At 34.8% G+C, this 15,670-nt stretch overlaps 2 protein-coding genes across 3 annotated transcripts; both read left to right on the forward strand.

The window, feature by feature from the left end:
• Window positions 1–3,227: 3,227 nt before the first annotated feature.
• Window positions 3,228–6,700, forward strand: LOC106328342 (putative peroxisomal acyl-coenzyme A oxidase 1.2). 2 transcript variants are annotated; one of them, XM_013766768.1, is made up of 12 exons: window positions 3,228–3,295; window positions 3,395–3,556; window positions 3,653–3,823; window positions 3,895–4,104; window positions 4,170–4,257; window positions 4,339–4,501; window positions 4,603–4,801; window positions 5,096–5,293; window positions 5,386–5,517; window positions 5,604–5,724; window positions 5,800–5,980; window positions 6,143–6,536. In XM_013766768.1, exons 2-12 carry the CDS (start codon window positions 3,419–3,421, stop codon window positions 6,534–6,536), a joined length of 1,995 nt encoding a protein of 664 aa, XP_013622222.1. In that variant the 5' UTR covers window positions 3,228–3,295; window positions 3,395–3,418. The 2 variants fall into 2 exon arrangements, with proteins under 2 accessions (XP_013622222.1, XP_013622223.1); XM_013766769.1 differs by lacking the exon at window positions 3,228–3,295 and having other exon boundaries at window positions 3,302–3,556; window positions 6,143–6,700.
• A 1,774-nt stretch (window positions 6,701–8,474) lies between these two features.
• On the forward strand, window positions 8,475–9,334 carry LOC106333462 (ethylene-responsive transcription factor ERF038-like). The gene has a single exon (XM_013771904.1). The coding sequence runs from the start codon at window positions 8,575–8,577 to the stop codon at window positions 9,190–9,192; it is 618 nt and encodes a 205-aa protein (XP_013627358.1). The 5' UTR covers window positions 8,475–8,574; the 3' UTR covers window positions 9,193–9,334.
• Window positions 9,335–15,670: the final 6,336 nt, after the last annotated feature.

The raw sequence follows: 15,670 nt of genomic DNA on the forward strand, positions 1-15,670 counted from the left end.
AAAATGTAAAGTAATTCTACAACCAATTATCTGAATTAATTATATTTTTTTCTGTAAGAGAAAATTTTTTAATGACTAAGATTATTTTAAATCTCACATATCTTTTAAAAATATATACCGAAATTTTTGATTATCCAAATATTTAAAATTAAAAATTAAAATTTTAAATTTCTAATTATTATTCAAAAATTATAACAGTGTAAAGATAATATATATATATTTCTTTATATAATATAACTACCTGCAAAATTGCGGGCAAACACCTAGTATAATGCAGATGATTAGAGTCTGATCAGTGTTTGAGCCAAATATATACATAGATATTACAAATGGTTCTATATAAAGGATTCAGGATATGTATGTAGTCGGGTAGATGTGACATCATGGTGTTGACAACCAGGCCCGTAACAAAAGGTAAATACTAGTAGTACTTTTATTCCAATAATCATGTAAATCAAGGTTGAGACAACCAGGCCCGTAACAAAAAGTAAATAATAGTGGTACTTTCATTCCAATAATCATGCCAATCAAGGTTGAACATTTCTTTTATTTTCTGAGTAGTATGCCATTATTGCATCATTCAAAAAGATCAAGGGTTGGAATGCTTTACTTTGAAAATTCCAAATGTAGATTCACTGGAAAAAGCATGAATACGGGATTTATAATTTTATGTTCTTCCTATATTCAAAATTGGGAAAAGGTTTGTCAGCTACACGAACTATAGTGTAATATGGTTGAAAACATCTTAAGTATGATAATATGTCAATAACATCACCAATTTTATATTAATCTATACCGCATATACAAAGTTTAAAATAATATGGCGAAAACTATACAATTAGGTTTAACTGATTTTTATAAAAAAAATAATGAGCCCAATCTGTAATTTACTAAATTTAAATCAAATTTAGAAAAATTCGACCTAGACCCAAATCTATTAACCTGACCCGTGCACAAAATTAACTTATCTTTATACCAAAATTAGACAACATTTTAGAGTTTTTAAATAAAATCGATTTGGTTGTGGAATCACTGTGGCGTAGTGGTCAAGGTTTAAAGGTTTTTACACCTAAGTTTGGGGTTCGAATTTGAGGCGACACAATTTCTTCACCAAGAGGTATGGGTTTCAATTCCCGGAAAAGGCGAATTATACAGAAAAATTGGAGAAAATACTTACAAGAGATCTTCAGCATGGCGCAAAGAGTACCGTCAGGAATGGATTTCACAGGGCAGCTCAGGATGTGCAGTCAGACGTCAGGTAAAATTATCGATTATAATATTATGTAATGTTTCTCATAATTTGCAATAGCATAATAAACAAGACAAAAAAAAATTGATTTGGAAATTTATAACAGAGAGAAAGAGACAGAGAGAAGGGAGAAACAGAGAGAAATTACGAACCCAGCCAATATAATTTCCTTTCCTTAGAATTGCTTTGTTCTCAGAGAATAAAATTTTGGGAGAAAATGTAAAATCAATTTTAGAGTTATTGGAGAAACTCGTGTGATACTGTGATTTTGTAGGATTTAGTTGCAGAGAGAGGATGAATCACACACGAAATCAGGATGAGGTAAAAATTATCTGGTTTTGTACTTGTATCTATGTGGGAGGAGTTGAATCTGGTTTTCGTAAGCGGGTCGGGTTAATGGACTTGGGTCAGTGTCGGATTATTTTTTTATTGGGTTTCAGTTTAATAAATTTCAGATTAGTCTCATTAATTTATGTAAAAATCAATTAAGCCTAATCGTGTAGTATTCACCGTATTATTTTAAACTTTGTACATATGGTATAGATTAACATAAAGTTAGTGATGTTATTAACATATTTTTATAGTTGAGATGTTTTCGACCATATTACACTATACTTTGTGTAGTTGACAATGACAACTTTTTTATTTTAAAATTTAATCGTAGATAGATTTTTTTTTTTGTTATGTCAGGTTAATTCTTAGTCTAGTGGTAAGTTGGCCACTATTTCACATCCATATTGGTGACTTTTTTAGGATTTACCACTAGGACAATCAATTCTATTCTAGTCAGTAAATAGGTTAACTGATTTTTCCTGATACCACTCGCAAACGCAGCTTTTGCGGTTGGTAGCAGTTGACAACATTTTAAAACCGTCATACAAACCGCTTTGTACCGCTTCAAATCATTTTGTATCGCTCAAAATCAAAAACTCTTTTGCGCAAGCGTTTGCTGTTGTGGTTGGATAAAAAAAATAAAAAATAAAATTTGGATATATCCTAAACTAATGTACAAGATAATTTCTTGGTTTTTAATTAATGTTATATCTATTTAACCATTTACAATTGACGTGAACCCTAATTCAGTTTCTCTATATTGAGATCATGGCATCCACACAAGAAAGACACAAACGTAAGTGGTTCTACTGTATTGGATTATGACTTTTTCACTCACTTTATTTTATTATGCTTTGTGATATATTTTTTTTTGAACTTTTTTTTTTTTTGTGTGATATATTTTCATAGTTCAAATTTTATGAATCACGAGAACATGATTCATATCTATATATGTGTGTGTTTTTGTAATTGTATATCTTCAGAAAGTTCAATACGTTTTGTAATAAGTCCAGTATATCTTTTTTCCAGAAAGTTATGTGGACAAACGAGATGAGACATACATTACTTCAATGTATAATTGTGGAGAAACAAAACAAAGATGAAGAAATCAGATTTTTTTACTCCATCCGAGAAAGAAAATATTGTCAAGAAGCTTAATGACCAATTTGTTTTTAGTTTTATTTATTATTTTGTTATTAGGTCTTAAGATTATAATTTTTAATTATAACATTTATATATTTATATTTTTGTCTATTAAATAAATTTTAATAATTAATTTTTGTATCTGTGGGTATACAAGTAAAAAATAACCCGCAAATGCAACGATTTTCAAACATTGTACCAATTATATAAAACGCTTGAAACTGTAACTATCTATATCCGTAAATTTTCAAGTTCGCAACCGCAACCGCTGCGTTTGAAATTCCAACCCCTGTATTAATATCTTCTAAAAATCCAAAATAACCCAAAAAAAAGTGTTAAAATAACACATGTTGTTTTGTACTGTAGTAGGATGATAAAATAAAAATGGGCTGAACATGGAGGCCCAAGTTTACACTCCACGTTCATACCTCAAAACGTTACAAAATGAGTGGGACCAATACATGAAAGCTGATCGATATCCATATGTCAACTACTAATTAATGCACTTCCTACTTCTATGGATATCATTTCTGTTTTGCTAAAATTTGGAATCTCTGTTTCTGGTTAATGGTATGTAACAGATTTGTCCTATTAAAAAGCCGCAAGTGAAGCTTTTAATTCTCTTATTACATGGCTTCTCTCTGAACTTTGATTCATTCTCCACTACAGTCTAAATCTAACAACAGCTAAACGATGGAGGGAGGTGATCACCTTGCCCATGAAAGAAACAAAGCAGAGTTCGATGTCAACGAGATGAAGATCGTCTGGGCCGGTTCTCGCCACGCTTTCGAGGTTTCAAACCGGATGTCCCGCCTTGTCGCCAGTGATCCGGTTAGTGTCTCCTCGTTCATACATCATGTGTGTATGTGTGTGTCCCGGTGAAACTCAGATGTGAATCTTTCAGCTTTTGTCTTGTTGACACGTTAGGTCTTTGACAAAAGCAATAGAGCTGTAATGACTAGGAAAGAGTTGTTCAAGAACACGTTGAGAAAAAGCGCTCATGCTTGGAAGTTGATCAACGAGCTTCGTCTCTCTGATGAGGAGTCAGTCATATTTAAATATTTCATGGATCAACCTGGCTTCTTGGATCTTCATTGGGTAAAAAACACACACACAAACATTAAAATGGTTGAGTTTGGTTGATTGTTAAAATGGTTGTTTGTGGCCAGAGAATGTTTGTGCCTGCAATCAAAGGACAAGGGACAGAGGAACAGAAACAAAAGTGGTTGCCTCTTGCGAACAAGATGCAGATAATTGGATGTTATGCTCAAACTGAGCTTGGTCATGGCTCTAACGTTCAAGGCCTTGAGACAACCGCTACTTTTGATCCTCAGACAGATCAGTTTATCCTTCACAGTCCAACTCAGACATCATCCAAAGTAAGCAAAACAAGACCAAACAAACTAATCTCTTGTGTTGTAATTTTTGTTTGTGTTTGAAATAGTGGTGGCCTGGTGGTTTGGGAAAAGTTTCTACTCATGCTGTGGTTTATGCTCGTCTTATAACCAATGGCAAAGACCATGGTGTCCATGGTAATCACCATGAGGAGTTTCTTGTTTCATTTCTTGTCTATTTATCGTTATTAATTGCCAAATATTTCATCTCTCTTTCAGGATTTATCGTGCAACTGCGTAATTTGGATGATCATTCTCCTCTTCCTGGAATAACCATTGGTGATATTGGTGTGAAGTTTGGAAACGGAGCATATAACTCGATGGACAATGGTTTTCTTATGTTTGATAAGTTTTGTATTCCTAGAGATCAGATGCTCATGAGGTCCTTCTCTATTCTCCTTGTGTGAATAAGCATTTCACTGTATAGTTCATATCTCTCTAATGAAACTGATTTATGTTTCTGCATTTTTTGTCTTCTCTCAGGCTGTCAAAGGTGACAAGAGAAGGAAAATATGTACCATCAGATGTTCCAAGGCAACTGATGTATGGTACTATGGTGTCTGTGAGACAGACTATTGTGTCAAATGCTTCCGTTGCGATGGCTAGAGCAGCATGCATAGCTACAAGGTACAGTGCAGTGAGAAGGCAGTTTGGCTCACAGAATGGTGGAATTGAGACACAGGTATTCTACTCTCTGTTAATCCCACTGTAGATAACTATTAGGACAAAATTGTTTACCATGATTGAAGATGTTCATGGTTCTTAAAATCAGGGCCACTCCAAGATTTTGAGAGGTATAAACAATTTAGTAAGAGCTTTAATAAAAAAAAGGATTTTTTTCTACAAATTTAGAAGTCTATGTGTATGTAAATTATTTTTAACATTTTGGGGGTAATAGGCTGATAGTTTTTGCTTATGCCAAGGACCGGCCCTGAAAAAAGTCACTTGTTGATGTCGTTATATGTCATGTGGGCAGGTGATTGATTATAAAACTCAGCAGAACAGGTTGTTTCCTCTGCTGGCATCTGCATATGCATTTCGGTTTGTAGGAGAGTGGCTGAAATGGTTGTACACTGATGTAACACAAAGACTAGAAGCTAGTGATTTCGCAACGTTGCCTGAAGCTCATGCATGCACTGCAGGATTGAAGTCTATGACTACCTCAGCAACCTCTGTATGCTTTGGACTTTGTTGACACTTTTCACTTATTAAAAAGGAGAAAATCAGATTTAAATAAATGGTGTATTTTTTTTTTGTTGGTTGCAGGATGGTATTGAAGAATGTCGCAAGCTATGTGGTGGACATGGCTACTTGTGGTGCAGTGGCCTTCCTGAGCTGTTTGCTGTTTATGTCCCCGCTTGCACTTATGAGGGAGACAATGTTGTGTTGCAATTACAGGTGTTCTTATTCTCACTTTATAGAATAATACTCTATAGAGCCATTTTAAATAGAATTGTTTGTATTAAAATTTGTTATCTTTACAGGTTGCTAGATTTCTGATGAAGACAGTTGCACAGTTGAGTTCTGGAAAGGCTCCTGCTGGAACAACTGCTTATATGGGCAGGGCAAAACATCTTTTGCATTGCCATTCAAGCATTAGAAAGGGTGAGTTTGGGGGAATTTAACATAAATTTATCATCCTTTCTTGATTTGTCTAAAGTATCTTGGTTGAGCATGCAGCTGAGGATTGGTTAAACCCTGCTATGGTGTTGGAAGCTTTTGAAGCAAGGGCTTTGAGAATGGCTGTTTCTTGTGCTAACAATCTGAGTAAGTTTGAGAATCAAGAACAAGGATTCTCTGAACTATTGGCTGATCTTGTTGAGGCTGCTATTGCACATTGCCAGCTGATTGTTGTTTCCAAGTAAGTACTAAGCTTCTTCATCCAGTGGCTGAAAACAACACCGTGAAACCATAGTTCGAACCTTCCCATTATGATTTCAATCAAGTAGATGCCTTGAATGACAAGAAAGCCTACTTCCCCTGGCTATTAAAAAGTGAAACCCTAACTAGTTGAAATTTATAGGTTTATAGCCAAACTAGAGGGAGATATCAAAGGAAAAGGAGTGAAGAACCAGCTAAAGAATCTATGCTACATCTATGCACTCCATCTCATTCACAAACACCTCGGAGATTTTCTAAGCACTAACACCATCACTCCTGAACAAGCCTCACTCGCCAACAACCAGCTTCGGTCACTCTACTCCCAGCTTCGACCAAACGCAGTCGCTCTCGTGGACGCATTTGACTACACAGACCACTATCTTGGCTCTGTGCTGGGCCGCTATGATGGAAACGTTTACCCAAAGCTGTTTGAGGAAGCATTGAAAGATCCATTCAATGACTCGGTGGTCCCTGATGGCTACCATGAATACATCCGACCGTTCATTAAGCAGCACCTCCGCTCAGCTAGACTCTAACTCCTGAGCCATGAGGTCATTTTGAAGTTTGACAAGCTCTTTTTTTTTTGCGGCTGAAAGGGAGACAGCATTATTTTGGTTATTTCATATTTTATTAAATGTAAAATAAAGAAGTACCTTAAGTTATCTGAGGACTATATTAATATCTTAAAAGTTTGCGTAAGATATGAAAATTAAATCTTCATTTTTATCTATGAAGAAATAAAATTTATACACTTAACAAAAGTGGAAAAAAATGGAGAATGCTTGTAAAAGTTAAGTATTTATATTTTGTAAGAAATTAATCATTTTTATATATAACCGAAGGATTCAATTACCAGAGTGCAAATTAATATCTCAAGCATGTGGGCAACCATATGATTGATCGCAATGGGGTGACATAAATCTCTCTTTAATGTATAGGGTCATCATTTTACACATTGAACTACCATGAATGGGTTCCTTATTGTCCTTGAAATAAACGGAATTGTCTTCTTCTGTTGATACATGCATCTATAAGGAATTGTTAGTTGGATATAGAGTAGTTTTATTTGTATGTGTTCTTCATAAAGTTCCCAAGCGATTTTTAATTATTAATGGATCAATTGATAACAGAATTCGGTAGTAAATATTTTGGTTACATATAGTTTTATTCCATATACAATTTGTTGGTTGTGATATTGTAATTAACAAGTTGTTGTTTTCTATCTAGATCCTCCAACATTGAAAACAAACAAACAAATATGCACTCGTATTCATTTCATTAAAGAAAATGTTAGTTGGTTGGTGGTACTTGGTAGTGAAAGTAGTTACGGCGACACACTAATTAGAATTACTTTTGACAGCGCCTATTGATCTTGTTTAACCCAAGAGTCCAAAGACGTAAACGAAGCTTGAACTCTTTCGATATATGCATATACATAGGTACATGCATAGACATGTGACATCTATTATCTATATATGCATGTACGTACAAGTTTCATGTACGTATACATGCATAGCACGGGACGACGCAGAACTATTTAGTTCAGCTACAGTTTTTAATTTCATGAATTTACCGATTGAAAATGAAAAAAAAAGACATTTAAAGGGAAATTTGCGATGTTAAGGCCAACAGTATTGTATAGTGTCTTTTTTTTTTTTTGAAACACAGTATTGTATAGTGTCTAGATGGGTTTTTTCCTAATTGAATAAAAAGAAGAAAAAAATGAGGTGAGAGACAAGAAAATCGAGACTTTACCCAACTGATGAAAAACTCATCACTCAGCTGTCACTTGCTTATTGGTTATCATATTAAATTATTTTTGGAGAGAATTCAGTTCAATTCTGCCGATGCAGGTGTCCTAAATGCATTGTTTAAAAAAGCATTGTTTAGGTGCCCAATAAATGCATTGTTTAAAAAAGCATTTTTAAATAGAATCACATATGACCCCCCCAAAAAAAAAATAGAATCACCAAAAATGAAGGCCAAATCCATCCCAAATAAATTCTCATTCTAACTTCTGAATTCTGATACTAGGAGTTATCCTTAGTTTGTATCACATACTACTATAGTATGATTTAACATACCACCATAGCATCTCTTATCATATTTGTTGTCTATTACCATCATCTCTTAATTAATCTCCTTTTTGAAATGCACTGTTATTTGTATTGTTATCTCTTTTAGTTTTGTGGCTAAAAATGTTTATCAATCAAACTTCTAGGAACGCATTATAAATAAATAGTAATTACTCGAGCATTTTATATTCTTTCTTTTGCTCATATATAATGGTTCCAAACATCTTAATGTTATATGAGTTCCATTGTATCTACATATATAGAGAAAAAGAGATTTTCATTTGTATAGATTGAAATCCAAATGTGTATTGAATACGTATACATGCATTTTAGGTATAGCCTACAAAAAGCAACTCTGCTTTTGTAATTTGGATGTATATAATAACCAACCACATCCACCTATTCTTTTTTTTTTGTACTCGCGCACTAAATCAAAAACACAAAATATCTTTCCCTCTCTGAACATCTTCCCACCAAAGTAGCCCTTTCGTTACACTTGATGGATCACTCATCTTCTTCGGAATCACATCTTGATGACTACAGGAGAAGGTCTCAGGCCAAGGCCAAGGCCACGGCGAGAGCTGTGAATAATAATAAAACTATCAAGAAGAAAAGAGTCAAAGAAGAAGATGTTGATGATGAAAAGATTAATGTTTCAAAGCATCAAAGTTTTAGAGGGGTGAGAATGAGGCAATGGGGAAAATGGGTCTCGGAGATCAGAGAGCCAAAGAAGAAATCAAGAATCTGGCTCGGTACCTTCCCCACGGCGGAGATGGCTGCTCGTGCTCACGACGTGGCGGCTTTAGCCATAAAAGGTGACTCTGCTCATCTCAACTTCCCGGAGCTAGCCTACCACCTCCCTAGACCGGCTAGTGCCGATCCTAAAGACATCCAAGCAGCCGCAGCGGAGGCTGCAGCTTCAGTAGTCATTGATATGGGCATAGAGACGTCGTCACCTTCTACCGGAGCCACGGAACTGTCGCCTCCTGCTGTGGCCTCAACAGCCGATGACGCGTTCTCCGACCTCCCGGACCTCTTGCTCGACGTGAACCACAAAAACGATGGCTTTTGGGAGTCATTCCCGTACGAGGAACCCTTCTTCTCGGGAAGTTACTAGAAAACAAAGACGGTGTGATCTTTGTTTCGCTTTTTTTGTCATGTGAAAACTTTTTGAGGTGAAAAATCACCTGCTTATTCAAATTGTATAATTATTTGTTTTTTTCTTTTCTCTTTTTATTTCTTTTTTCGTAAAACTTTTACGTGGGTAAATGCATGTGTGATATGTAAGTTTTTTTTTTTTGCTTAAAGATATGTAAGCTATAAATGTTATTTGTTTTGTAACAAAGTCCCATTCTTGTGTGTAGGCCTGTTGTTTCTTACACCAGTTTATTTCCCCTAAAGTTTTCATGTACGTTTCTGACCACTAAATTTAGTTTTAAGTCTGACACTGCCTTTTTCCTCCAGTATAAAAGCTGGCATATGAATAGAAATCAAGATATTTTTGTCCGTGACATTGATGTATCTATCTAATCAAAGAGAAATAAGTTTGCATTTCAATTCATAGCGAATAAACTCGAACAGTAATATGGGCATTTTAATTATATTTTATATTTCCAATTTATTTTGAAATCAAAAAATTTCAACCCTATTTTATTTTCCAAACCAAAATAGAATAGAGTATCACTTAATTCTATTTTAAAATGTATATTTAAAGAAAAAATAGAATACTACATTAAAATGCTTTAATTGACTATTTGATAGAAAGTAGCACCCAAATATAATACAATAAAATGAGAAAAATGAGGTAAAATAGCACTAGGGACAAATTTTGTTATTTTTTCTATTGAATTTCTTTATTTAATCTTTCTGTCATTTTCCAGTTTCCAAATTGATTCGCTATTCTCCTCTTTTGCTGTGAGATTTTGGCCCTTATAAAGTTTTCTTTTTGAACATTAAGTCTATAAAGTTGGGAAAAAAATGACCCATTGGACCATTTTGTTTTAATGCGTGTGATGTCTCTAGTGTCCTTTTTGTTGGAACTAATTTTCTTTGAAAAACTACATTTTTTTTTCTCAAATTGAAATTCATTCCATAGGAAAATACTATTGTAATACAAGAACTGACGGAAAATCGAACATGACCCAAAGGAGGCGGCAGCTAGAACCCACACAGGGGCAACTTACAGACACAAGACACAAAAATTCGATCCACAACTAAACAAAGGAAATCGATTAACAACTACACTAGGATATTAAGCAAACGACTCAGCAGATATTAAAAATTTTGGATGCCAGTGACCGGGAATTATCGCTGCACATCAAAGATTGCCACCCGATAACCTCCACCTCTAGAACCCAATACACCGCGACCTATCGTTGCTGCACACGCCCGCCCGACGATAACGTCCAAGAACCTCAAGACTTCATACCCCGACAAGAAGGACCGTTACTCGGTCCACACCACCATCGGATACGGATGCGACACACTCACAAGCGCCCACTTACCCCTGAATAGAAGACCTGCTAAAACCACACGAAACGGAAGCCTTGCCCATCGAAACTCTCCGGAGTCACTCACTCACGGCAAAAGAAACGAAGAGAAGCACTCATTGTACCCACCACCACTTGAAACACAATCTGCTAAGTCAATTGTTAACCCCAAGAATAGAGACATCGAAAACCAAGCTTATCCCACCATAAACAAACCGATGCTTAACATACAACAACAGGCGTACCAATACCATCAAACAAACCCAACATTGCCACTAAACGCTAAGGACCAATAGTTATTTCAACCCACAAAAGGAAGGGACCCGAGAGACGACTCGAAAAGGAAACACCAAGCTTCACCTGCAACTGACTTGACCATCTAGCCACACGACCTCCACAGAGACCGTGAACCGACACGAGCTCCACAAAACAACACCCTCCGCTTAACCAGATACGAACCCTAAGACAAATTAAACAAGAGATTTACACAAGACAAAGAAGAGGAAACTAACGGGATCGGCGGTGGCGCTAATGGAGCCGCCACGCGCCGGTCACCGGAGAAACAGAGATCTGCGGTTGTAAGTTGAAGAAGAGACCGTCGAGAGGATAAGGGAGAGAGAAACTTGATTGAAAAACTACATTTTGTCTCTATCTTTTTTTCAATACTGATTTATCATGATATTATAATTATAAAAAATTATAAAGACGATTCAACAACCGACAATACTATTTGTCTTATGAAGATATACGCTTAATTGCATCACCTGAACCGTCGATCCACGACTTGCCGGCTTTACTTGCACCATGTTGAAGATCCATTATAAGATTTTCTTCCGTAATTGCTTTCTCTGGGAATTGAAACATGGATCTCCATATTTTGTCTTTAAACCTTAACCACTAAGCTACGGTGCCTCCACACATTTTGTATCTATCAGGTCTCTATATTTACATATTCGATAATTATGAGTATTATTTTCGTCATTTAGAATAACAGTCAACAGTGACTATAATCATATTGAAAATATGAAAACTATCTTCTGAATTAACTAGGTGATGGTAAATTAGTCTAATTTTTTGAAGCTGGGCTTGTATCTATGTTGATCCTAAATTTGATTCCCGCGTGAAACTAAATTATCATGATTTGAACGGTCTAGATTTGGGTTTAGATCAAAGTGGTTAACATTTTGGACCATAACTGACATTAGTCCAAAGGCATTTTAAACTTGAGCCTTGTAGTACTATTTCGGATTAATTACTATGCAAAAATAAATACTTTCCTCCCGAAACCGATTTGATCAGCCGATAAAACAAATAAAAATGATAAAAAAATTAATTATTTAACCATTATGCATTGTTCTTTTTTCTGAACAATGAATTGATTGTTTATGCCTCTTTTAAAAAAAAAAAAAAAGAAGTTATACAAACCAAGGTTTTAAGTTTGAATTTACATATATAATCTTCCTAAATATTTTAATTGAAGGCCCCAACTGAGATGTAAATGTCATATATATATATTTATATATAAATGTATATATACATATATAACAGACTATAATAGATTGTTGTTGAAATCAATCAATTTTTAATCAAAAAGTTGGTGATGGAAATACAGACAAAAATACCTCTGAAATATTTATGATTTATCTTATTGTAGAACCAAGCAATAAACACAAACAAATTATCGAATTATTGTAAAGTTTAATCACAATACTAAAACCACAATATACTCAATGGTGAGGTTGCCACGTATGCAAAGAAATTCAGACCAATCACACTATTGTATTGTGCCATGTCAGCGTTCTTCAATGTAGCCAACCGACAATATTGTTTTTCTTTTTGATGACCTTTCCGATTTCTCATTCTTAACAGTTTATATTCTATTTTTTTCCCATTAACTTCGCCCATGAATCCTCTTCGACTCCTCTTTCTCGCTCTCTCTATATCTAGCGATGAAAAAACCCTATCAATCTCCGCCGGAAATTAAGATCCACTGAATGTGGCTTGCTTCAGTCGATCTCAGCAAAGTACGAGTATGTCGAGCAAACTCCTTCTGGATCAGTCTTCGGAAATCATTTCTCAGCAGGTATGGTTAATCCCCCAAAGAAGTTGGCCCTAAGAGTGATTTGTAACATAAAGTATTCATATTTTGTTTCGTGTCGGATGCACGGTGATGTTAATTTTATTTGGCTGTGTGTGGTGATGCTGATTTTTGAGTTTGGCATGAACCAACACACATGCCTTTCATATATTCATCTCTGCACTTCATCAGATTCCTTCTTTTTTTATTAATTCCAGCAACTTAGCTTCTACTACTTCCCTAATGATTTCATTGTCCATTCAAAATATTTTTTCCTTTCAGCTATGTGATCGATGTGGCATGTTATTTAGAGAATTGTCCAGATTTGTATTGGAAAGATGCATCTGCAGCCACAAGGGTCTGACAGACTCCATTTACCCCACATGGAAACCGGAGCTATGTACATAGAGGTCCTTAAAACTAAATTAATTATTTCATTGACTCAAGTTTTTCAACTTTGCTCTACTTATATATAGTGTTATCCAGTCTCTTTTTTGCCATCTTTCATCACTCTCTCTCCCTCTGTTTTCGCAGCTTGCTCAACAAAAGGGAAAATGCAGTTGTAAATACATTTCTGGTGGTATATTCAAGGTACTTATTCATTTTGACTACGACTAAGTCTTCTCAGTGAGTTGCTCTGTTTTTCTAGATTTGAGAAGTTCTGATTTTTTTTTTTCAATCTTTGTTCTTTGGCTGAATCTATTGTTCAGAAGTTGTGTGTGAAATGCGCTTCTTTCTCTGTTTGTATTTTATTTTCATGCTTTTTTTGGGTTTCTGTATATATATACAAACATGTATGAGTCAGACATAACAAATTCTTGATGTTTCACTTCAGGTCAGAATCTCACTATTGTATTGTGGGATATGTTGGATATGACGTGGAGGCTGCTCTAGACTCCTGGTTAAGAGATCTTGGGATTTTGTGGTAAAATGGTTGTTGAGAAATCCATTCCCTTCAAATGGATGCAACCGGAGAGAATGATCTCGCTCTGAGTTACACATTGTTGGGATTTTTAGATAAATTTCAGTTCTTGATCTGAGGAACCCCAAACACGAAGCTGCTATTAAGTTACATAAATTTTACAAAATATTTGGTACCAGGTGAAAGCTCGCAGGATGTGCAGTGCTCGTGGAGCAAAGCTGTTACCTGTTAGTGTTTTGATCTCAAAACTTCTGCTGTTATTGTGTTGTCGTGATCTTATGTTGTATGATAAATCCCTTTTGTTTCAATCACAGGCAGAAACTCTTAGACTTTGGTGAGGTAAAGAGAAGTTATATATCATTCTTTGATATCGAGAAACATGAAACCGTGAATTCCAGGTGGGATCTCGAGCTTGGACAAGAGCAGATGAGGTTGGTAAAGGTTTGTGACCTTTGACATCGGTATGGACATAACCTTCATTTTTACTATAAGTTGCTCCACTTCCTGAGTAGAGACCTTCTACTGGTAATTACTTCTCACAGGCTCCTTTTCCCCCATTTATGTCAAAAGGTTTGTGCCAATCAAAAATAAACTTAGATGTGTGTTTAACTGAAATGTTACAGGTTTGATATTGGCAAGGAGAAAGAAGTAAAAATTGTGAAGAAGTGTCTCGGCTGAAACTTCAGCATTAATTAAGTACCTTGGTCCGGTTAGTATCTATTTCTTTTTGTTGACATAATTATGCTTTGTGTATATGGAAAGGCAAGCTTCTGAGGGTTTTCTGAAAGACGAGAAATTCTTTTACAAGAACAGTGGAGATATGCTTCAAACTTCTTCTATGAAAGATAGTGATCCACAAAAATTTTGGTGCTCAGCACATTAAAAGTGTTATATGTTGGGAAGAAGGGGAAGTTTCAACAGTTAAGCTTCTTAGCTGGAGGAGCTAATGTTGCTGCATGAAGATTTGTTGTTTAAAATGGTGTTCTTAAGGCTGTTTGGCCATTGTCCATGCTTGGTAGCAATTTTCAATTTTAGTATAATAGATCATATAAAAATATAGATTGAAGTTAACTGTGTTGTGAGTATTGTTTTATAGCTAATAAGAAAACTGTGAAAATTTAATTTCAAAAAGCTTCAGAAAATAAATGAGTATTACAGAAGTTTTTAAAGTAATATATAAGAAAAGTTCACAATATCTTATGCAAAATATTTTGTTGAGAATATTTTTTAAGAAGTCATGAAAAGATTAATTTGAAATTTACTAAAATACAAATTAACAATCAAACTATGTATTTATAATATATAATATAAAATCTGGTGCGTGGCATCGAGAAAAAATCATAATCAGATAAATAAGTATTTAGATTAAACACAAATAAGTTTTTGAGAACTTTAAATTAATTTTGAATCACTTAAATTCAACAAAAATATTTTTTTTTATAAATTAACCATTATCTAAATATCCCAATATAAATATATTTGTATGACGAGGTTAATTATTTAAAACTCAACTCTAAACCCTAAACGATCAATCCTAAACCTTTTTTTTTAATACAAACGCTAAACCCTAAACCATCAATCCAAAACCCTACTCTCTTTTTTTAAAATATGAACCCTAAACCCTGAAACATCAACTCGAAACCCTATACCCCGAAACATCAACTCTAAACCCTAAACTTCAACTCTAAACCCTAAACCATCAACACTAAACCCTAAACTATCAACACTATACCCTAAAAAGTAAACTCTAAACCGTAAAAAAATTAACCCTAAACCCTAAAACATCAACTCTAAACCCTAAACCTTCAACTCTAAACCCTAAACCCTAAATCATAAATCCTAAATCATAAACCTTAAACCCTAAAACCCCAGAATTGATGTTTTAGAGTTTAGATTTGAAGGTTTAAAGTTTTAGGGTTTAGGGTTTACGTTTAGGGTTTAGAATTGATGTTTTAGTGTTTAGATTTGAAGGTTTAGGGTTCGAATTTCAGAAAAATATAGGGTTTAGGGTTTACATTTAGGGTTTAGAGTTGATGTTTTAGGGTTTAGATTTGAAGGTTTAGAGTTTAGGGTTTAGGGTTTAGAGTTGGGTTTAGAGTTGATGATT

This window comes from Brassica oleracea, chromosome C3 (assembly GCF_000695525.1).
Source record: "Brassica oleracea var. oleracea cultivar TO1000 chromosome C3, BOL, whole genome shotgun sequence".
Classification (NCBI taxonomy): domain Eukaryota; kingdom Viridiplantae; phylum Streptophyta; class Magnoliopsida; order Brassicales; family Brassicaceae; genus Brassica; species Brassica oleracea.

Bases quoted from the DNA above. Each gene is read 5' to 3' on its own strand.
- LOC106328342 (XM_013766768.1), top strand. From the start codon at position 3,419: ATGGAGGGAGGTGATCACCTTGCCCATGAAAGAAACAAAGCAGAGTTC. The intron at 5,518-5,603 runs GTGTTCTTATTC...TTATCTTTACAG, and splicing joins ATGTTGTGTTGCAATTACAG to GTTGCTAGATTTCTGATGAA. The intron at 5,981-6,142 runs GTAAGTACTAAG...TGAAATTTATAG, and splicing joins CAGCTGATTGTTGTTTCCAA to GTTTATAGCCAAACTAGAGG.
- LOC106333462 (XM_013771904.1), top strand. From the start codon at position 8,575: ATGGATCACTCATCTTCTTCGGAATCACATCTTGATGACTACAGGAGA.